Source organism: Mesoplodon bidens (assembly GCF_964165515.1).
Source record: "Mesoplodon bidens genome assembly, contig: HAP1_SCAFFOLD_105, whole genome shotgun sequence".
In the NCBI taxonomy this organism is placed as follows: Eukaryota; Metazoa; Chordata; class Mammalia; order Artiodactyla; family Ziphiidae; genus Mesoplodon; species Mesoplodon bidens.
The window spans coordinates 525,815-548,223 of NW_027671694.1; the positions used below are offsets into that span (position 1 = coordinate 525,815).

The window sequence follows — 22,409 nt, forward strand, 5'->3', positions numbered from 1 at the left end:
TGCATAGGTAAATGCTGGTGGGCTGCTCTCAGCTGGGCAGCATAATTTAATTATGGTCACTTGACTGAAGTGTGGTTCTCTGCAACAAGACAACCCTAACTACAACTTCTGCCCTGTAGCTGGGGACGGGGCAAGTTTATCCAACTCGATTTATGCAGAACCCTGTCCTACAAAGCAAGTCCTTCAGATTATCACCCGATTTTCCAGATGCAACTAAGGACCCAAAAGCCATCACAGAGTTAGTAATATGTCTATTTTTCAATATGAAAAGGTAAGATAGATACCAATAACATGCTGTGAGGTGCTTTCCTTTTCTTAGTCTAATATATCTCATGTTTGGAGACAGGAAGGAGCCCATAAAGTTCTCAAACAAGTCATCACAGTTGCAAAAACAAGTTTTATATACAGAACATATTTTAAGTTCCTAAAGTTCCAGTCCTGTCTTTTGGATAGCAAGCACACAAATGGACAGAAAAAAAGTAACAGTATCATGTGAAAAATGCCTCTAATTTTGCTTTAATCTGTGAGAGCCTGATGTAGTGATAAGAATTTTTACCTGCTGCTGAGGCGAAGGGAGAAGAGGCTGAGTAGATAATAGTATACACCAGCCACCTGCTATGGGCCAGGCACAGTAAACCAGCTCATTGAAGTCCCTCAACAACCATGGGATGTGGGCAATATCCCAGGGTTTTCGGAGAAAGGATCTGAGGTCACAGATCTTGCCCAGAGGCACACAAGCAGTAAGGGAGACACAAAGGATTCAAGGACGACTCTGGGCCCCAAACGACATGCTCTTTCTATGCTTCTCTAGGAGACTAAGATTGAAATAAGGAACTACTGAATTAAGTTCAGCCGTCACCCTCTGAGTCATATAATAAACAGTCCAAACATACCAAGAGGATAACTCGAGATAAATTATGTATGACTGAAGCTAAAATTTCCTGTGTTGTCTAACAACTATTTCAAAAAAACCAATAGGCTTAACAATTACCTCAAGTTCTTTCACACGATTTACAGAACGATCCAGTTCTTCCTTTTTAAACTTAAGAGTCGCAAATTTCTCTTGGAAATGTATAGCTTTTTCTGAAAGACAGAGCCAACCAACTAAACATCATCAAGTTTTCCCAGTGAATACAAAAATCATTTAATCATTTATAGCCAGTATGTCAGATCTAAGGACCATTATTTCATCATCTAAAATAGCAGAGGGAATCCCTTGGCAGCCCAGAGGTCAGGATTCCACATTTTTACTGCCGAGGGTGCGGGTTTGATCCTTGGTTGGGGAACTAAGATCCTGCAAGCTGTGTGGCATGGTAAAACACACACACACACACACACGTGTGTGTGTGTGTAAAATAGCAGGTATTTGGGTCAAAAAAAAAGAAAAAATCAGTGAGCGAATAAATAAGCCCCATTACTCAATAGGTGATGGGAAGTTGGTTGTAATGGTCATACGTGTGGTGAACTTCCTGCTACACAAGTCACCAGAGTTACACCATCTGCAGAGTGTGGAGCCCTTGTGCCAACGACTCTGAACTTCCTTAAAAGACAAAGACTTCTCTGTAAGACTGTAGTTATTTGTAGTTATTATTTTGTCATTTTCACTTCATCTAACACAAGTCTCTATAGATATATCATCAAAAAAATCACATGCTGGGCTTCCCTGGTGGCGCAGTGGTTGAGAGTCCGCCTGCCGATGCAGGGGACACAGGTTCATGCCCTGATCCGGGAAGATCCCACATGCCGCGGAGCGGCTGGGCCTGTGAGCCATGGCCGCTGAGCCTGCGCATCCGGAGCCTGTGCTCTGCAATGGGAGAGGCCACAACAGTGAGAGGCCCGCGTTCCACAAAAAAAAACAAAAAACAAAAAAAAAACACATGCTGACTACAGGACGGTACTAATTCGTCAAGAGGTATTAGTCTCAGCAAGATAGTGGCAAAGGAGCAGCAATACACACTGGGTGACCTTCTGATGGGTATCAAGCACCCAGCCCTGGTTCAATCCCAAGAATCCATTTGAAATGCCCACCAAAAGTCCTTGTCACAGGTTGGTTCCTAGAAATATCCTGAAATGTAAAATGTCTGAAAGACCGAAAAATTACCCAACTTTCCTAGTCTTGGGGTAATACATGTAAGAGTTTAGGAGGTTATATCTCAAGTTTAAATATCATGAAGCATAAATATATATTAGAAGTAAGAGAAATAAGAAACCAGGTCACAGAGGACAGAGAAGTTAAAATTTCCCCTAAGTAAAAAATGAAATCTCTCGTGGCTTAGAGTAATTACCAACCGATGGCAATAAGTTGCTGCCGCCTTCCTGCCATCACAGACTTATTCATCAAAATATACTGAAATGAAGTTGAATAAAATTCTACCGATAAATTACTGATCTTTGAGAATATACAAAAGGTTAAACGTGAAGGTTTGCAAAAACACAGTGAAAGACGGTGATTACTTTTTTCATTTTGTAAAATTAAAACGACAAAAAATGTGTCAGTTTATAGTAACAATGAAGTGGAAAGTACATATTTTTTGGATTACAGAACAGACCCAACTTAGGAAGCTGATAACCTGCATCGAAACTGAGAAGTACAGCTTTTTTTCCCCCCAAGGGTCACCTTTATTCTTCCTCTTATCTTCAATCAATCTATTAGTTCTAGCGACACAGTCCTCCTCCAGTTCAAGTTGATACCTGAGAACCAGAAGGATGGAAAATTAGTTCCTGGTCACCTTCCTAAACAGACTGTTATCAGTGCCTGAGCTTATCTATGGCACCAGGGCACCAAAGGGCACTGAACAGGACAATGCATGAACTTCAAGGTCACTCAGTACTAAGGCCAGGGATCTGAATCCTGGCTATAAAAGGTCCAGTAAGATCCTGCTGCAATCCTGTAAACTCAAGCACAAAATGAAGGGTCGTGTTATCGAGGTTACAGAGGGCACTGGTTCTCAGTTGGTGTCCGCTGATGCAAGAAAGTAAATTTAGTAACTTTTACACTGTACACAACAGACTCTAAATCCCAAAGTATAACAAGTCAGTCGCTTCCAATCCATCTATCCTGCCTCTCCACCCCCAAGCAGGATAAGAACTTTCCCCCTCAAGAACTGAGCACAGTACTGAGAGCCACTGGCAACAGAATTATACATGTATTGGCGATACTGAAAGGCACGTTTTCATGGAATTTTACTATCTCCACCAGCTATTACCAGCTGACTTTCTGGTTCAGAGATGAGAAAAAGGAAAGCGGCACTCCTGTGGTAAATATCCTCCGAAACCCAACAATTGCCAAAGTCATACTGAGGACACCCACGGCCAAACAAAGACATCAATACATAACAGTTCCCTACTCCATGGCTGTGTCAAGCTAACATACACACTTTTATTCATTTACTCCTAGAAGTTTAACAACTACAGATTCTTCAGAGCTTACTGCTGTATTAGAGGAGCGGACATAAAATATGAGGATAAAATCTATATCATGTCAAGCCTGATACACAGGAAAGTGCTATATTTTTATTAGAATTATTTTAAAGAATAACCTCAAAAAACCTTTGAAGGTACTACGTAATGGACTATCAATGCCAAATTATGGACAAAGCAGTAGAGAGGCCGATGATTAAGAAATACCCAGAGCTGCTGAGTTGAGTCATCTCTCTGCTATGAATTCACTGACTCAATAAACAATTAACTGAACACTTATTTTGTGCCAGACGTTACACTGAGCACTGGAGAGAAAAGGTACCATATATGGGCTTAATGGCTCTGCACTAAGATACTATTCACCAGAACACAGCAAAACTCAGACTAGAGCAAAGCCATAGTAGAGTTGTCCATATTTTCCTTTTCCTATATCATTTTTTGCTTTATATAGTTAATTGTAGTTTCCTTCTTTTGATTCCGGCTTTGCAGAATCTCTTGAAGGAATACAGACCAACAAATACTTTAACCAATAAGCAGAATAATTCATAAATCATTAGACATCCCCATCTTAATGGCAGTATGAGTGGGGTACAGGAAAAGATAAAAGTGACTATAATTCCCATTTTATAGCTTTTCAGCAAGTTACAAGGTGCCCTAAGAAATTCAAGCAAATCACAGGCCCTCAATAAATACTAGAGGAGAGACAAGAGTGAACAGAGGATGCTATTCTCTGTACTGTATCTTTTTAAAACCATCTTAACTCAAATACTCATGGGAAAGGCTTGACTGTCAATGAAAACACGTATTTTTTTTAAATACTGGATTTTGCCATAAAATACTAGTCTTATCTACTTCATTAGTGTTGCTGTGTTTCCATCAACTTAATTCAAACATGATACTTTTTTTAAAGACGCCAAACAATTACTTTAGAAGTTCCTTCTTGAGCTTTTGGTCATAGGCCTCCTCAATACGCTTTATATTCAGCTCCCACCTCCTAAGCCTGTCAGTCATGCTTTTGTTTTTTTCTTCTTGTAGCCTCTGGGCCCTGAAATTAGCAAAAAGAGATAAGGCAAATTAGAAAACTATAATACTTGAAGTAAAGAATTTAGGGGGAAAAGATACCATGTGTTTTCAGCTCCACAGACTCAAACTGTTATGTGCCTGTCACGGCTGTGGCGAGTAAATGCAAAGAGGCAGAAGTCTCCCACCTCTTTATGAGCTGACCTAGTGACGATGGATCTGAACTAGCAAATGGAGCTCTACAGTGGCATCTGGTTGGCGGGAGTGGGAAAGTGCCAAAACCAAAGTGGTTTCTCACAGGAGATGGTTCGCACTTAAAAAAAAAAAAAAAGGTCATAAGTGGAAAGTAGCCATTATCAATTCAGGGGTGAAAGAATGATGTTTTTTGTTACAAAGCTACAAACCAAACTTCAGCTAGTGCCCTTAAGTGCTTGTTTCTTCTATAACAGTGTTTCTAACTATAAGATTTAATTGACTAGCCCATAGCTATTAAAGACAGAAGATTCGTTTTGGCATTTCATAGTCTACTAATTCAATAAGGAAAAGTAAATACTGAAAAGAGACAAAAAGATCGATGGATCAATCAGACAGTCCCAACACCGAAGAAAGGAATGGTCTTCCTGGTGAGACCTTAAATCAAGCACAAGATCAATTCCAGAGCCAGGGAACTGGGTTCATAGGGACTTAGATCAAGCCATAATGAGAAGTGCTAGGGAACCCAGACTATTCCAAGCAAAGGATAAAAGCTCTGTGTGTTAGCACCCTCTGCTGGTTAATCTGTACACAAAGTGTGGTAAACTAGTACGTTTATTTAGCTTACATATTATGCTTAGAAGGGAGGAGGGAGGAGGGAGGGAGGAGGGGAAGAGGAGGTAAATAAGTGATTACATAATCATTAACTATCTCTACCCAAATTGTGTTCCTTCTCCCTCTTATGATCAATTTACCTCTTCGGTATTGCCAGAAAGAGAGTAAGGTTGGCAGAGAGAAAAAAACAAACAAACTGAGCCTATATGAATGAGAAAACAACATCAGTGAAGATGAAGACAAATCCTTTAATGAAAGAAGGTTCCTGGATCTGTGAGTGCCAATTAATGGCACATATCAAATGGGAAAGAAGGCTTATTCCATAAACTATAAAACTGCTGAGCTTGCTATGAATCCCAGGTAAGAAGTGAAGAATGAAACGTTGGTGAGCACTTGGAAAAAGCAACACACACATATCACAAGAAATACTTTCACCCAATAAAAGTCAACTCAGAGCCACCATGTTTCCCTTTTTCGCCAGCAGAGCAGGTCAGTGTAGCAGGTCTGACTCTCTGGAATTCAGTTACTACATGCACACGAAACTGAGATTTGAATGGCTGAACATAAATGCGAAACGTATGACCTGTTAAAGCTTTATTCGCTTCTGCAAATCATTTGTCTGGTCTCACTGAAGCCTTACGATGGTGTCTCCTCCTGCTTTCATCCCAGTGTCTAATATTTCAAAAGTGAAACCCTCGTCCCCGTTTCTCTTAACTTGTGCCTTTTGAAAGTTAGGTGCTATCACCTTTACAACCAAGAACTCTATTTTGCAGCTAATATTAGACTATGTAGACATTTCTAGTAGTTCTTTTTTGCATCTCATTCATTCTGAATGTCCCAAATGAATACACATTACTTACAATTCAAAAGCTTCAATTCTTTGCTTCAGCTCAGCTTCTCTGTCTCTCAGCACATCTATATCTTTTAGGAGAAGTTGCCTTTGAGTATACATTTCTTTTGTTTCATTCTGTAGAGGAAAGTATTAATTTTTAGCAAGCAAGCTAAAGAAAACAAAAGAGATTTGAACTAATACCCTGCTTCCTAAATTCCATAAAGCAAAGTACGGACACTTAGAGGGAACAATTTCACTTTCAAGAGGTTCCAATGCGAGGTATATGTTTTGCCTTGTCTTCCACAAAAATTTACTCCCTCCTCCCCCAATGACTGTTAAGCCACGTTACCCTATATTCCTAACATCCCTTGTCTTGTTATTTTATTACTTAATTAACATCTCTCAGACACTTACAAAATTTCGCTAAGTTCTTCAGCAAGACAAAATGAAACAAAATGTGCATTCAGCAATAAAACTTAAAAGAATCCCCATAGTTCCATCGCTGTCTGAAAGTTTCAATTCAGAGGTCATTCTGGCTCAGTCAGCAAGCTCGCCTGATGTCCCAAATGAATGGCCACACTTCCATGTAAGTGTTCCCTGAGCAAGGGTTTCCTGAACACCTGTCACATGTCCAAGGGCACACTGGGAGCTGGATACACAACGATTGACAGATATAGGACAGTCCCCACCTTTAAAAGACTCACAGTTTAGTCAGGGAGAGAGAGACAAACCAACAGTCACACTACGGTGTGATGATTTCACAACCAAAGTACATCAAGCCTCGACAGCACGAACCAAACCCAAAGGACTCCATCAGTGGGGGTCAGGAGAGGCGTCACGAGGACGTGACATTCTGGCTGGATTTTGAAGGACTGGATGGTTTTATCAGGCAGAGAAGGGGAGGGGCATTCCAGGTGGTGGAATAAAGGCACGGTGCTCTTCACAAGGATAGCAACCCTCTCTAGTGCCTTCAGAGAATCAGGTGACTAAACGAAGGTTCGAGACTGTTAACTGGTTGATCTGATCTAGTCAGTCAACTTTTAATTTTATTGATGTTAGTCCATTTACAATGCTGTAATTTCTGCTGTACAGCAAAGTGACTCAGTCATACAAACACATATTCTTTTTCATATTCTTTTCCATTATGGTTTATCACAGGGATAATGACTATAGCTCCCTGTGCTCTAGAGCAGGACCCTGTTGTTTATTCATTCTGTATATAATAGTTTGCATCTGCTAATCCCAAACTCCCAATCCATCCCCCCTCCCCCATCCCCCTCGGGGACCACCAATCTATTCTCTATGTCCCTGATTTTGTTTCTGTTTCATAGATAGGTTCATGTGTGTCATATTTTAGATTCCTCATATGAGTGATATCATATGCTATTTGTCTTTCTTTCTGACTTAGTCAATCATCTATCTTGAAGATGACACTGTTAGTATAAACATAATCCAAGCTTCTCAAACACCTGTGCCTCCAACATTTATTTTATAGCTAAGCAAGCCCAATTCCCAGAACTGCTATATAAAACTTGTAGAGGGCGTACAATTACCATTAAATAACTGGGTCTTACTGAGAAGCTCTAAGCAAGGGTGGATGCTGGGAGGAAGCCTTCTACTTTTAACAGAACTTCCTGATAGAAGTTCCCACTGTCCATAGGAAACAAGACCTCAGATCCAGCCTGGTCTAAGACATGCCCTTTGCAAAGGAACCTGTTTTTCCCAAAGCAATGGATCCAATCCCTCCCAACACGCCCTCCCGCCACTTGGCAACCTCTCCACCTCCCGTCCAGCCACCTTCCTGGAGGACAAGATCAAACGGCCACATGGATGACCCCGGCAGTCCTGGATGCCTCCACTCCAGGGACCTCACCTCTGCCCCCATGGCAGCACGCTGCGCTTTGTTTCCGGTCTTGACCTGAAACATCCACCTGCAACTCTGTCCTCTTGGCCCGTCCTTCTTCTTCCACCTGTCAGAATCCCCAGACCTGCTTCTCGATGTCTTCCAGACAGCCCCGTCACCCTCCCTGCTGCCCTATATTAGCCTCCTCTTGGGCTGCCTTCCTCACCCCACCCAACCCCAATGTCTTCCACGAAATGGGCTGCCTTTCCAAAGCCAAAGAAATTCAGTGCTCTCAAGCTCCTCTCCCCGAGCACCTCTATCCTTCCGCCCTCACCGACACTACACGTCGTCCCGAGAGCTGCACCAGAGCCATCGCCTGTAAGCACTGGATTTGGTCTACTGCCATTCCAGGCTGCCCACCTCGGCTGGGGTCTCAACATAGCTCAGGCAGCCCCATCTGCTTCCCAGGGCTGCTCTTCCTTTACTGCAAGCAGCCATTCCACACCTCTGATCCTCTCCCCCAAGCTGCTACCGAAGCCTCAAATCTGCTGCCTCTTTGGTACGAGTTTCTCCCACTCCCAGCATGGATGGTCCCGTCCCCGGTCCTTTCCCTCCAGCCATCTCAGAGGAAGGGTGCCTGCACATCCTTTCTAAGCCCAATGCTTCTACTTGCGTTCTTGACCCCAGTCCCTACTTGGGAAACGGCCCGGAAATAGCCACCCAGTAAATGATTTTAGAATATTACCTCCTGGTGCTCTTGAATTCTCTTAAGGGTCATCTTTTCCTGAGAAATCAGGGCTTCAGATTTTGTTTGACAAGCTCTCTCAAATTCATTCCGCAACTCAGCTAATTCCTTCTCACACTTTCTTTTCTCTTCCATTTTAATTTTCGCTATTTCAGTAACTTTAAAATACTTCAACTGCCAATTGATGACAAATAATTGTAAATGCCAATAACTATACTAAAGAAACAGTAACATTCTCTCTTCACTGTTACGTTTAACGTTAATGCTGTCTAAATACTGTCTAAATATATTCAGTTTTAATTCGTGTTTATGTTTCATCTCATTCACTGTACTTATAGGGTGCGTTCAAAAGTCATAAAGAAATGACATCATCTGGAAAGAGAAATAACATACACAACAGTACAGTATCACATTCATTAGTAAAGATTCTAGTTATTTCCCCACATACCTAAGATGAAGACATTAAAAGACAAGCAAAAACATCACTCTTGGTAATAACAAGATCAATCTTACCTTTTGACTCATTTCTGCCCGTAACTGCTGTTCAATTTCTCTCTTATATTCATTTAACTTGATTTCTAAAGATTCTAACTTTGGATGCTGAGGGTAAGCACCTGCAAATTCATCGTCAATAAGCTGAAGCTTCTCAGCTATCAAAAAACAACACAGGAAAGGTTAGAGAAACATGGGCAGGTGAGCAAGAGGCCAGAGCTCTGATCAAACACAAAGAGTGTACTTAAGTGAAAGTGTAAGGATGTCTGCAATTTACTTGGTAATGCATCAGAAAAGTGAGAGAGCTTAATGGATGGACAGGTAAGTGATCAAGCAAGTATAATGCAAATTTCATGGCAGACTTGAGGTATACAACTGTGTGCTGTAAAACTGTGTCAACTTTTCTGAATGTCTGAGAATCCTCATCATAAAATATCAGGGGAAAAGAAAACAAAAAGTACAGTTCAAGTCAGAAAACACTGGCATCTCTTTCTAGTGTCTAAATGCCATGGGAGAGAGCTCTTCATTGGACTTTGGTTAAAGCTGACTCACTTTCAAAACACTGACCTTAAGATGAATCAAAGATCATGTGTTGGAATTCCTCCTCTCCACAGAAGAGGAAACAGATGCCCACACAGTTGAAGTGACGTCCAGAGGGCTAAGCAACTCTATAGCGGCAACAGTGGGGCTAAAGCCAGGTCTATGATTGCCTCGCATTCCAGCACTCTTTCCAGTAGACCTGCAGCCCTCAAACCAACTGTGGATTTGAAACCAACCACGTAGCACACTGCAAACCTGACCCTCGCTTACAAACTCAATCATGTGTAACACCAATACCACCAAAAAGCAGGCACAGGAAGAAAAGGCTGGCAAAAGCAGATTAAAATATTGGCAGGTATGTCTCTGGTCGGCAAAACTTTCCATCTACTTTTCTGGATTTTCCAAATGCTCTGGACTGTCGAATGCAGGCCGCTAGCCACATTTGGCCATACTGAGTACTTGGAACGTGACCAGTTCAAAATGAGATGTACTCAAAGTGTAAAAGACACACCAGATATCAAGGACTGAGTACAAAAAAATAAACATAAAATACCTCCTTAATATTTTTCATATTGATTTCATGTTGGAATAATATTTTAGACATACTAAGTTATATAAAATATATTACCAAAACAAACTTCACCTGTTTCTTCTTACCTTTTCTACTTTGGTTACTAGAAAATTTTTATTACACATGTGGCTCATATTATTGAACAGAACCACTGTAGAATAAGCATGTTCTATGTTTCTAATGGAATAAAATCTACACCTAAATAAATGAAAGGCACAGTCATACTATACGGTCTTTACAAGTTATGAACTTATCTTTCTACAAGTTAAAGGCACTAATGCAGTTTAAGAGTAAGGAAGGGCCAAGAAACCGATTAACCACATCCTATCAGCCAGCTGTTTCCCCTCTCTCCTGAGCACACAACTCAAGGGCAGGATGGTATTACAGAAAGCCTGCAGAGCAGAAAAGGCTCTGGATTACTGACCACAAAACTTGGACTCATATCAGTTCTGATCCAGACTCGGCATTGCCAAGTTGCTCTTCCTCTGGTGACCTGAGTTTCCTCAACTTATAAAATGAAGGGATGGCCCACTCACTTCTCTAGTTCTCTGCAATGCAAATAATCTAAGATCTTCTCACTTTAGTGGCTATAAAGTTAGATGAGACACAGGGAAGAACCTCCCAGTCAAGAGAGGTTCAACCCAACAGGCAAGGAAGTGGGCCTCTGGATCCCCACGAGATTTGGAAAGCATAGCCTTGGCGGCCATGAAGGGAGGAGCAGCCCTGGAGAGCAGTTCCTGGTCCCTCCCAGCAGTAATCCCAGAAAAAAATGAGCGCCCCTACCGCCAGCAGCCTGCATCCCTCCCAGTCAAGCAACAAATACATAATACGGTACATCAGGTCATCTCCTTCATTCAAAAGAGAAAACGGAAGAAGTGAAATTATGGAAGACCATAATTACCAAGGGAGTCTTTGACGGGAAATGTTGAACTTGTCTGAGTTCCCATACTGCAACTCTCTTTAGCCTGATGACATTCTGCCAATTCTTTCAGAAACTGCATGAGAAAACCTAAAAGACACAATGTGTATAGTTTCATTTCACAACTTTCTTTCATTCAACGGCTGCTCAACCACTGTTTATGCAATCTTGGTTTTATAACATTATCTTTTTTTTTTTTTTTTTTTTTTGCGGTACACGGGCCTCTCCCTGTTGTGGCCTCTCCCGTTGCAGAGCACAGGCTCCGGACGCACAGGCTCAGCGGCCATGGCTCACGGGCCCAGCAGCTCCACGGCATGTGAGATCTTCCTGGACCAGGGCACAAACCCGTGTCCCCTGCATCGGCAGGCAGACTCTCAACCACTGCGCCACAGCATGTGAGATCTTCCTGGACCAGGGCACAAACCCGTGTCCCCTGCATCGGCAGGCAGACTCTCAACCACTGCGCCACAGCATGTGAGATCTTCCTGGACCAGGGCACAAACCCGTGTCCCCTGCATCGGTCCCCTGCATCGGCAGGCAGACTCTCAACCACTGCGCCACCAGGGAAGCCCCACATTATCTTTTTTACATCATGTATCTTTTAAGAATAATTTCTGAGGAAAGGCGTTTCCAAGCATGATACAGAAACCTACAAGCAATAAGGAGAAATATTCATCAAACGTATAAATTAAGAACTTATATGTGGCGTGAAACAGCAAAGTCAAAAGACAAATGATACACTGGAAACAACTATTTGGCATAATACAGAGAAGGAGATCTAATCTTCATAAACATCAAAGAGTTTTTACAAATCAGTAAGAAAACAGAAAAATAGGGCAAGACATGGACAAAGTTCACAGAAAAAATTTTCAATGTTGAATAAACATGAACAAAATTATAAATAAATGCAAATTAACACTACAACTGAAAGACTGTATTTTCCCGATAAGCATACTACCGAAATTTTAATCTTAGCACTCTAAGTGTCAGCAAGGGAGCAGGGAAGCAGGCGTGCTCTTTTCACTTGGGAGGGAAACTTGCCCGGATATTCAAAATGCAAGTGTCCTTTCACCTAGTTATTCCACCTCTCTGAATTTACACAGCTATTCTTTCCCAAAAGGGTGTAGCACCGCACGCCGCATGGTTCTAGTGGCAAAAACCAAGCAATGAAACAATAAAATCTCTATCAACAGAGGGTTAATTAAATACATTCTAAAAAATAATTAGTCCAAGTACTTGGCTAGAGAAAGATATACTGGTGGATAAAGAAGGCAAATTGCACAACAGTATCTATGATATGATCCCATGTATGAGTATATGTTTTGATTACATATAGACTTTGACACCTGTGAACTAAGTTCTGGTAGGATAAACAAGACACTCTTCGTTCTAGTTATCAGCAGAAAGTGAAATTAGAGAATATGAACAGAAATTCCTACTCTTCTTTCACTTCATACCCTTCTGAATAGTTCAAAATTTTTTTTTTTCTTTTTGGCCATGCCGTGCAGCTTGTGAGATCTCAGTTCCCCGACCAGGGATCAAACCCAGGCCCCTGGGAGTGGAAGCACAGAGTCCTAACCACTGGACCGCCAGGGAATTCACTGAAACTTTTTTAAGTCATGAGTATAAATTTTAGAAGTTTTCACTTTCTTGGAACAGATGAATGGACTTCTGCATCAGCCAAGTTAAGGGCTTATTTTTCTTTTCTACTGAAGATACTACAATATACTGTTTTCTTAAATCGAAGTATAGTTGATTGATAATGTTGTGTTAATTTCTGCTGTATAACAAAGTGATTCAGTTATACATATATACACATTTTTCATATTCTTTTCCATTATGGTTTATCATAGGATACTGAATATAGTTCCCTGTGCTGTACAGTAGGGCCTTGTTATTTATCCACTCCATATATAATAGCTCACATCTGCTCACCCCAGCCTCCCACTCCATCCCTCTCCCATCCCCTCTCCCCCCTTGGCCACCACAAGTCTGTTCCCTATGTCTGAGTCTGTTTCATAGATATGTGGAATCTAAAATATGACACAAATGAACCTGTATGTGATATCATACAATATACTCTCTTTTACTTCCCCTACTGTAGATATGAACTCTGTTCTTTCATATTCATTGCCTTGCAACTCTTCTGTCTCATCCACCCTCTTCTTCTGACCATTTCCTATCAGCCTGTTCTCACCTCACCCCTTCCTGCTGTCATGTTGAGGCCAGATCTCAGCTCCCTCTAAGGACAAAGGTCAACGTTTGGCAGAAATCTTCAAGATCCTGCAGGAGGTCATCTTTGGCGGTGAGCTCTTCCACCTCAAGCATTTCTAACGCTGGTGCCTTTCCCCAGTTCTGCAGTGCTTTCCACAGGCCCCTAATTAGTTCCACTTCCCCTCTCTCTCCTCCACACCCCCACCCAAGAAGGATACGTCTAGTCTCCTCCTTTATCCAGTCATTTATTTATATCAGTACGGACTCCTGTTTTATACCTTGGTAATTATAATTCACATGTAATTCTACTACTCACTGATAAAACCCACTCTTTTATTTTGTTGCTCCAATTGTTCCAGCTTTGGCCTCTGGGAGCACTTTCATCATGGGTTTTTGTCTTAAGCACTTCCTTAGGTTCTAGCACTGTAAGGGGCTCCAGGCTCATCTTGTATAGTCTCTGCTCCACTCCAGCAATCAACTGCTGCTCCAAGGAACCCTTGTTCCTATTATTATGGAATGGTATTAAAAACCGAATCTTAGTACTGCAAACTGGGCTCAAGGTGTGCTCACTGCAACTGGGGTGTCGCTGCTTCCAGCCCCTCAGCCTAGACAGCAAGGAAATACGAACGTACACTAACCTGTGTACACAAACATACCTATAAATATCTCTATGTATCATCTGTATCTATATTAAGCTAAACATGAGTTCATGCTAATGTCTCCAACTAAGTCATTACCATATGGATCATCCTAGCCTCCTCCCCTTGTTTATCTGTAAAGTCCCACTCCAGCAGTGAACACCTGGCTCCCGCCATCTTCTATCCACTAACTTGTTCAATTCCAGCATACGTGTATCATGGTTTCAGAATTGTTAACCAGCACTCCCATGACAAATAACTCTCACCTTGAATACACAGCCTATGTACAGTTGCTTCTGTCTTTCGTCTTAGTCTTCATTCCTTTCCAAAGTTAGATAGCTCAGCATATTTTTCTCCACCCCCTTCAGTGAGGTTACTACAGTTAGATTGTTTTGTCACAGTCCACATTCCATCCTGAGATCACCTGACCTCCTAAACTTGCATACATGAAGGCTTGTTCTTTGTAAAGTTCTACAGGTTTTAGGCAAATGTCTAGTGCCATGTATCATACCATTACAGGTATCGTAAGAATACTTTCACCACCCCAAAAAAAATCCTGTGCTTCACTTCTTCAACCTCCTACCGCTTCCCTCCAAATCCCTAGCAGCCACTGATGTGTTTACTATCACTATAGCTTTGCCTCTTCCAGAATGTCGCATAAATGGAATCATATAGCACATAGCCTTTTCAGACAGGCTTCTTACATTAACAATACACATTTGTGATTCATTTATCTCTTTGCATGGCTTGGTAGCTCATTCCTCTTAGCTGAATAGTATTTCCCTGTCTGGAAGTACCACAGCTTGTTTATCCATTCAGCTACCAAATAACATCTTGGTTGTTCCCAATTTCTGGCAATTATGAATTAAGTTGCTACAAACATTCACGTGCAGGTGTCTGTGTGGACTTAAGTTGTCAAGTCACTTGGGTAAATACCTAAGACAATGACTACTGGATTGTAGGATAAGACTATGTTTAGTTTTGTAAGAAACCACCAAACTGGGTGTCCCTGGTGGCGTAGTGGTTAAGAATCCGCCCGCCAATGCAGGGGACATGGGTTCGAGCCCTGGTCTGGGAGGATCCCACATGCCGCGGAGCAACTAAGCCCGCAAGCCACAACTACTGAGCCTGCGTGTCGCAACTGCTGAAGCCTGCGCGCCTAGAGCCCGTGCTCCACAACAAGAGAAGCCACTGAAGTGAGAAGCCCGCGCACCTCAACGAAGAGTGGCCCCCGCTCACCACAACTAGAGAAAGCCCGTGAGCAGCAACGAAGACCCAGTGCAGCCAAAAATAAATAAATTTAAAAAAAAAGAAACCACCAAGCTATCTCCCCATGTGGCTGTACCATTTTGTATTCCCACCAGCAATGAGTGACAGTTCCTATTGCTTCACATCCTTACCAGCATTTAGTGCTGAAGGTGTTCTGGATTTTGGCCATGTTATCTCATTTTTGTTTTAATTTGCATGCCTCTAACAAATCAAGTGCAGCATCTTTTCATATGCTTATTTGCCACCTGTGTATCTTCTTTGGAGAGCTATCTGTTCAGATCCTTTGCCCATTTTTTAACTGACTTGTCTCTTTAGTGTTGGGTTTTCAGAGTTCTTTGTGTATTTTTGATGCAAGTCCTTTATTGGATGTCTTTTGCCAATACCCTCTCCCAGTCTGTAATTTGTCTTTTCACTCTTTCATAGAGCAGACATTTTTAAATTTTAATAAAGTCTAACTGGTCTATTTTTTCTTTCATGTATCATGCTTTTGGTATTATATCTCATCGCCAAACAGCAGGTCACAAAGATTTTCTATGTTTTCTTCCAGAAGTTTTATAGTTTTGTGTTTTACGTTTAGATATATGATTCATTTTCAGTTAATTTTTGTGTAAGGTCTGCATCCAGGTTCATATCTGTGCATATGAATGTCCAACTGTTCCAGCACCACTTGCTGAAAAGACTGTATTTCCTCCATTGAATTGCCTGTGTTAAAGGCTAGTTGACTATGTTTGTGTAGACCTATTTCTGGGCTCTCTATTCTGTCCCACTGATCTATCCATATCTACCTATCTATGTATCTATCTACGTATCTATCTATCTATCTATCTATTCTTTTGCAAATCACAGGAAAGGATTTTAACTTCCCGAAATAAAAGAGCCAGTGTCCAAATTCTCTGGCCAGCTATTTTCTGGGAATTATAATCTTTGAAAGGAAAAATTAGGGGTGGGAAGGATGTTTGAGTGGAATCTAGTGGAAAAGTACTGTAACCATGTAACAGATCAGCACCCTCAAAGTACAGACACAGTAAGGTAAGACCAAAGATCTCTGTCAGGGAATACACAACAGTTAGGTATAAAATATCTTCTTACATGTTTTCTGATGGTCTCAGTCTCTTAATGGGGAGCCACCAATTTTTAAATCATTTCATTTTAAAAGTAGCTGCTTCACTGTTAGCCAAGAATTCTATCCAAATTATGTCATTAGGATGCATGACATGTCTGCAACTCAGTTTTTCTGAGTTTCAGAAATTTTACTAGGATGCTGGGTAAAGCTGGTAAGAAATGTTAGCCAGATGTCTTTCTGAACTAGAAAGATTTAAAGAGTGCTTAAAGGTGAAAAGCTATTTTTAATAGTATAAATACCTATAAATAAATGGATTATTTCTTAATATACCTTCAAGCCCTAAATTCCTTTCTGAAATAGTTACACTACAGACAGCAGCTATTTACTTAGAACTGTGCTGTCCAACGTGACAGCCACTAGTCACGTGTAGCTACTTAAATTAAAATCTCAGTTCCTCAGTCACACTAGCCACATTTCAAAAGCTCAATAGCCCCATGTGGCTAATGGCTACCATATCAGGCAACACACATACAGACATTCCCATCTCAGAGTTACACTAAACAGCACGGCCATAGAATCTACAACCTAGGATCACCTACCATCCTCAACTTCAGTAAGGATGACCTACTTTGCAGGTGATCTAGAATGTCTTGTGATCCAAATATTATACATAGGATGGATAAACAACAAGGTCCTACTATAGAGCACAGGGAACTATATCCAATATCCTGTGATAAACCATAACGGAAAAGAATATGAAAAAGAATGTATATGTATGTATAACGGAATCACATAGCTGTACTGCAGAAATTAGCAACATTGTAGGTCAACTATACTTCAATAATACAGTAAAATAAAAACAGAATGACTTTTGATCCAATTTACTTACCCTCTGCTAACATTACTCCCGGGAGACCAGGCAGTTAAGTCACAGAATAATGACTGGCAGAAAGTAGGTACTCAAGTGTCTGCCAAATGGCAAGTCCTGAATTAATGTCAAAGCAGGGATGGTAGCAATGCTGGCAACAGACAAAATCAAGGAGCACACTAACACAAAAAGGCCATTACATGGTGTTATGGATTTTTTGGAAAAGATTTAAGTAACAACTAAGCTGGTAACTTGCCTGTAATGCATATGTTCATACTACCAAGGCCATCATCAAGTCCAGCCTGTGGCCTGTCACCCACAGCAGCTGTAAAGGAAAAAACCCTCAGCTTCCCTCCTTCTGTGCAGGGAGAAACCCACCTCTTCCCTCCCATCTCTCTCCTCCCTGTAAGCCCCTTGACTTTTACACAGAACACTTCACAACACTTACTTCCGACTCTCCTGGTCACCCAGTGTGTGGGGCTTTTCCTCACACCAAGCCATTCTCTGCGACACCAGATGGGTGGCCTACACTTGAACTCAATTCTGACACTGTCCACCTGAAGGCAGCATCCGACCCCATGGGTTAAGGGCCTCGGTCCCACACTGACCACCCCCTGCCACCATACCTATACATTCTTCAGGTGCGTCACATGCCCAGGTTGTCACCTGTGCTTCTGAGCAACTGGCTATACATAGGAGGTTCCCACAACCTCCTCCTTGGGCTTCATTAACATATCAGAATAGCTCACAAAACTCAGGGAAACACTTTCTTATGTTTACTAGTTTATTAAAGGATAGGATAGGGGGCTTCCCTGGTGGCACAGTGGTTGAGAATCCGCCTGTCAATGCAGGGGACATGGTTTCAAGCCCTGGTCCAGGAAGACCCCACATGCCGTGGAGCAACTAAGCCCGTGTGCCACAACTACTGAGCCTGTGCTCTAGAGCCTATGAGCCACAACTACTGAGTCCGTGTGCCACAACTTGAAGCCCATGTGCCTAGAGTCCGTGATCCGCAATGAGAAGCCATCACAACGAGAAGCCCGTACACTGCAACAAAGAGTAGCCCCCGCTCACCGCAACTAGAGAAAGCCCACGTGCAGCAGGGAAGACCCAACGCAGCCAAAAATAAATAAATAAAATAAATAAACTTATATATAAAAAAAGGGATATGATAAAGGATACAGTTGAACGGCTAAATAGAAGAGATACACAGGGCGAGGTACATGTGGGAGGGAGCCCGGAGCTTCTATGCCCTCTCCAGGTATGCCAATCTCCTAGTACCTCCATGTGTTCACCAACCTGGAAGCTCTCCGTACCCCATACTTTTGGGATTTATGGAGGCTTCATTACACATTCATGATCGATTATTCACAAAAATGATCGATTATTCATTTTCAGTCCTCCTCCCTTCAACAGAATGGGGAGCAAAGCTGAAAACCTCAAGCTTCTAATCATGGCTTGGTCTTTCCAGTGATCAGCCCTCATCCAGGAGCCATCCAGGGACCCACATAGTGTTGGCTCATTCGAACACAAGAGACTCCTATCACCCAGGAAATTACAAGGGTTTTGGGAGCTGTGTGCCAGGAACTGGGGGCAGAGACCAATATATACATTTTCTATTATCTCAGAGTAGTTATGGACTCTTTGAAGGTTATTATCAAGGCCAAAATTAAAGCAATTTATCAGGCCTATATAAACAATAAAAAAAAGCACATTACTGAACAGATATTTCACTCTTTAAGCCAATATTAATACAATACTCTATATACTGTACTTAGGGGCCTATCTAGGATACAAAGGTAGTGGCCTAAACGTTATTTGTTTTTGTTTGGAAATGTTCCAAACGGTGGGTATCTCCACAAAGACCAGCTTTCAGTCCGTTTGTAGGGCTCTTGATGCTGCCTCTAGTGTTCTCATTTGAGTAACAGCGATTTTAAAAGGTTAAAATTTGGGCGAAAGGATCCACATCTGTAAAATAGATGAATCGTTCTATCTAAAAAGGTATTGTCAGCAAGGAAAAAAGTCAAATGATTCATTCAAATTCCCTATTCTTCCACCTGAAAATTATTAGTTTCATACTTTTATACAAAACAATACATAACAAAAATGTTCCTATTCTCTACAAAGATGAAGGCTCCTACCTTTTTGGTTTTCTTTATCAAATCCCGAAACCTGTGAAAAGAAAATATTTTACCTTTATTCAACTATTCAGTTATTATTAACAAACCAAAGCAAGTTATAAAAACAAAACAATCCTACCAGTGATTTATAGAGACTGGATTCAGGGTTGATTTTAATGAGTTGTAATAGATCCTGCATAGTAAATACCTTAAAAAAAAAAAAAGTACACAGATTTTAACATCAATGTGTAAGTGACATATTCAGAAACATCCCAATTTAAGACTAAAAATCATGGTTCAGACTAAAGATTATAACTATGCTAATAATGTAACACGTAAGCTTTCTTATATTAAGTTACAATAAACAATGCAGTCAAAAGGATAAAATTTTTCTCCTGATCACATAATTAACCTCCAAATAATTCACATCAACAATGATGTGCCTAACAGAAATAACAGAAATGGTTAAAGTCTTACAGATAAGAAACACTCAAACATCTGAGGCACCAATGAATATATGAGTGCATTCCAGGGTCTTTCAATTGCAATGACATTTTTAAATTACTATTGCTTCAAAATGTAAATAAACTAAGTTTGTACTACCTTTACAACTACAAAATGTTTAAAACTATTTTACATATACATGTGGTCAGAGTTTGAGTATTCTTAGTAAACAATACATACTATAGAAATACATACTGTGTCTACCCTGAGAACATTGATACCATCTACAATTAGTTTTCCATTAAAGAATATTCTGCACAGTATTTTAGAGTGTAGAAACCTTTCAGTATGTGAACTAGATATCACTGCTATAACCATATAATTGACACATTATTCATTCTAGAAGCAAAACTGTGAAATGTAATTAGAAAGTTAGATAGAAGGATCAACAAAGAATCCCTAATGCTGGTAAAATCTGAGTGTTAATGAATAAATACAGCATATTTAAATTTTAAGTTTTCCCAATAATAACACTGTTGTTCTCTTGAAACCGCTGAATACCACATTTCTGGACAATTATGGCCAAGATAAAGAGTAAAAGCATACAGATAACACCAAGACTCAACCCTAATGTAAACTATGGACTTCAGGTGATAATGATGTGCCAATGTAGGTTCACTGAACGTAAAAATGTACAGAGTAAAAAATGTTGATAGCAGGGGAGGCCTGAACGTGTGGGGTTAGGGAACAGATGGGCAATCTCCCTTTCTGCGCATTTTCGCTGTGAACCTAAACTGCTCTAAAAAATTATGTCCATTAAAAAAAAATAGGGAAAGTTTGCTATATTTGCCTTTAAAATAACCAAGTGTGACTAGTATGTTCAGTGGTTGGTGGAAAGATAGTTACAATAATTAGGAAAGTGGTAAAAGGTGTTCTAATATTTAAGAACTCCACATGTTTTCAAAAGTTACTTATCCCTCACTTCTCTTATGTCATCACAAAGACGACAAATATCTGAAGAGACTAGCATACTGGAAGACGGCACACTGTAGATCTAGATTAATTTGCCACTTACAAATCATGTGACTGTGAGCAAATCACCCCACCTCTCCAGACTCTGGATCCCCATCTGTAATCCAAGTACCACCTGCAGAGTGACCAGCAGTGCCAGCCTCATAACAGACATTCAACATAAATGGCAGTTTCGTGTCCTCAGACTACATGGAGTGTCAGATCACTTCTAGCTCCAAAACATCACAATTTTATGAAGACAAATTAAGATACCAAGGAATTGGTAACAATGTCAGATTTCATACTCCTCTGTCACATTATAACAAATACATGATGTAATTTCAAAGATAAACAAGAAAGGGACCCAGCTAGCCAAGGAGCACTTAGCTATTATCTGAGGGAGAAGCTGTTAACAGAAAACTCAGAGACAGAAAAGCAAAGATGTTACCTTTTCTTTTGCCAAACCACTTTCGGGAAAGAAGACAGAAAGTGAACATTCATAGCCACATCTCTGTAAGTGATCTGCCACTAGACAGTTGGAAGCTCCTATTAACAGGGAGCTCCCTTCCACGGAGATGGACAGGGAATGCACTTCGCCACTCAGCACAGGGTGCATCAGTTCGTGAATAAGCTGGTTTCGGAGTTGCGTCTAGATCAAATACAAAATGAAACAAGACGGGAAAAAAAATTTCAGCAGGATTTTTTCCACTGGCGGAACAGACTTGTCACATGAATTAGAATCCTTCCTTTTGTTTCCAGAATGGTTCTAAATCCATGGCCACAAGTTAGGAACTTTCCCCTGGACACTCTGTCTTACCCTGTGAGACAAGCAGCCCAGTGGGTTCTAGAAAGAGTAGCTTGCTTTCACCAGCTTCCAAGTGAGCTGGTGGTGAGCCAGAACGTGGTGAGACTAACTTCGCTTCCCTACAAGCCCAGTTCAGCAACTTTTCATTGGGGTACCAAATACAGGAGAAAACTCTGCTACTTCCTCACCTCTCTGCAAATTGTTGGAGGATACGAAAATAAGACTGGGTTCAATATATTCAAGTATATTGATCAAAATAAAATTAGGTTCCCAAAAGGGAAATAGTATACACAAGAGAAAAATCAGTAAACCCAAAAAAGGCTTATTAAGATTCACTTTCACATGGACTATTTACAATTCTAGACGTTATGAAATATAATAATCTTCCCCTATTTTATAAATGAGGAAATTTAGGCTCAAGGTGGCTAATTTTCTCAAAGTTATAATACCACTGTTATTATTCATTTTGGTTTTAAAAAAATCCCCTAATCAGACTGCTGGATATTTGTTCTAATTTATTTTGCACATAATCTGAAATATACAATTGAGCGGAGCTTAAGAGTACACTGCCTAGATTCATGGGCTTCAGCAGTAAATAACAACTAAGGAATTGTTATTAATAGAATACAAACAAGAAACAAATGAAGTTCTCGTTACATCTCTTTCTTCTATCCTTTAGCTAAAGAGAATATATTAGTTCTATATATAGTTCTATATTAGTAGTATAGAACAAAACTTATGTGTATCTAAAATCCTATAGTACTGGGCATATAACCACGGAAAACCAT

At 40.7% G+C, this 22,409-nt stretch overlaps 1 protein-coding gene across 1 annotated transcript in view; it reads right to left on the reverse strand.

The window, feature by feature from the left end:
* The window catches only part of LOC308611154 (centriole and centriolar satellite protein OFD1-like), a 54,475-nt gene that overhangs the window by 28,100 nt on the left and 3,966 nt on the right, over window positions 1–22,409 (reverse strand). Inside the window, exons 3-12 of the mRNA XM_081260043.1 lie at window positions 21,265–21,465; window positions 19,501–19,569; window positions 19,383–19,413; window positions 11,172–11,279; window positions 9,181–9,317; window positions 8,668–8,841; window positions 6,108–6,214; window positions 4,346–4,465; window positions 2,618–2,691; window positions 992–1,083 (exon numbers count right to left, since the gene is read on the reverse strand). Of these exons, the coding sequence (XP_081116169.1) occupies window positions 992–1,083; window positions 2,618–2,691; window positions 4,346–4,465; window positions 6,108–6,214; window positions 8,668–8,841; window positions 9,181–9,317; window positions 11,172–11,279; window positions 19,383–19,413; window positions 19,501–19,569; window positions 21,265–21,465 (1,113 nt within the window). The remainder of the gene's footprint in view (window positions 1–991; window positions 1,084–2,617; window positions 2,692–4,345; window positions 4,466–6,107; window positions 6,215–8,667; window positions 8,842–9,180; window positions 9,318–11,171; window positions 11,280–19,382; window positions 19,414–19,500; window positions 19,570–21,264; window positions 21,466–22,409) is intronic.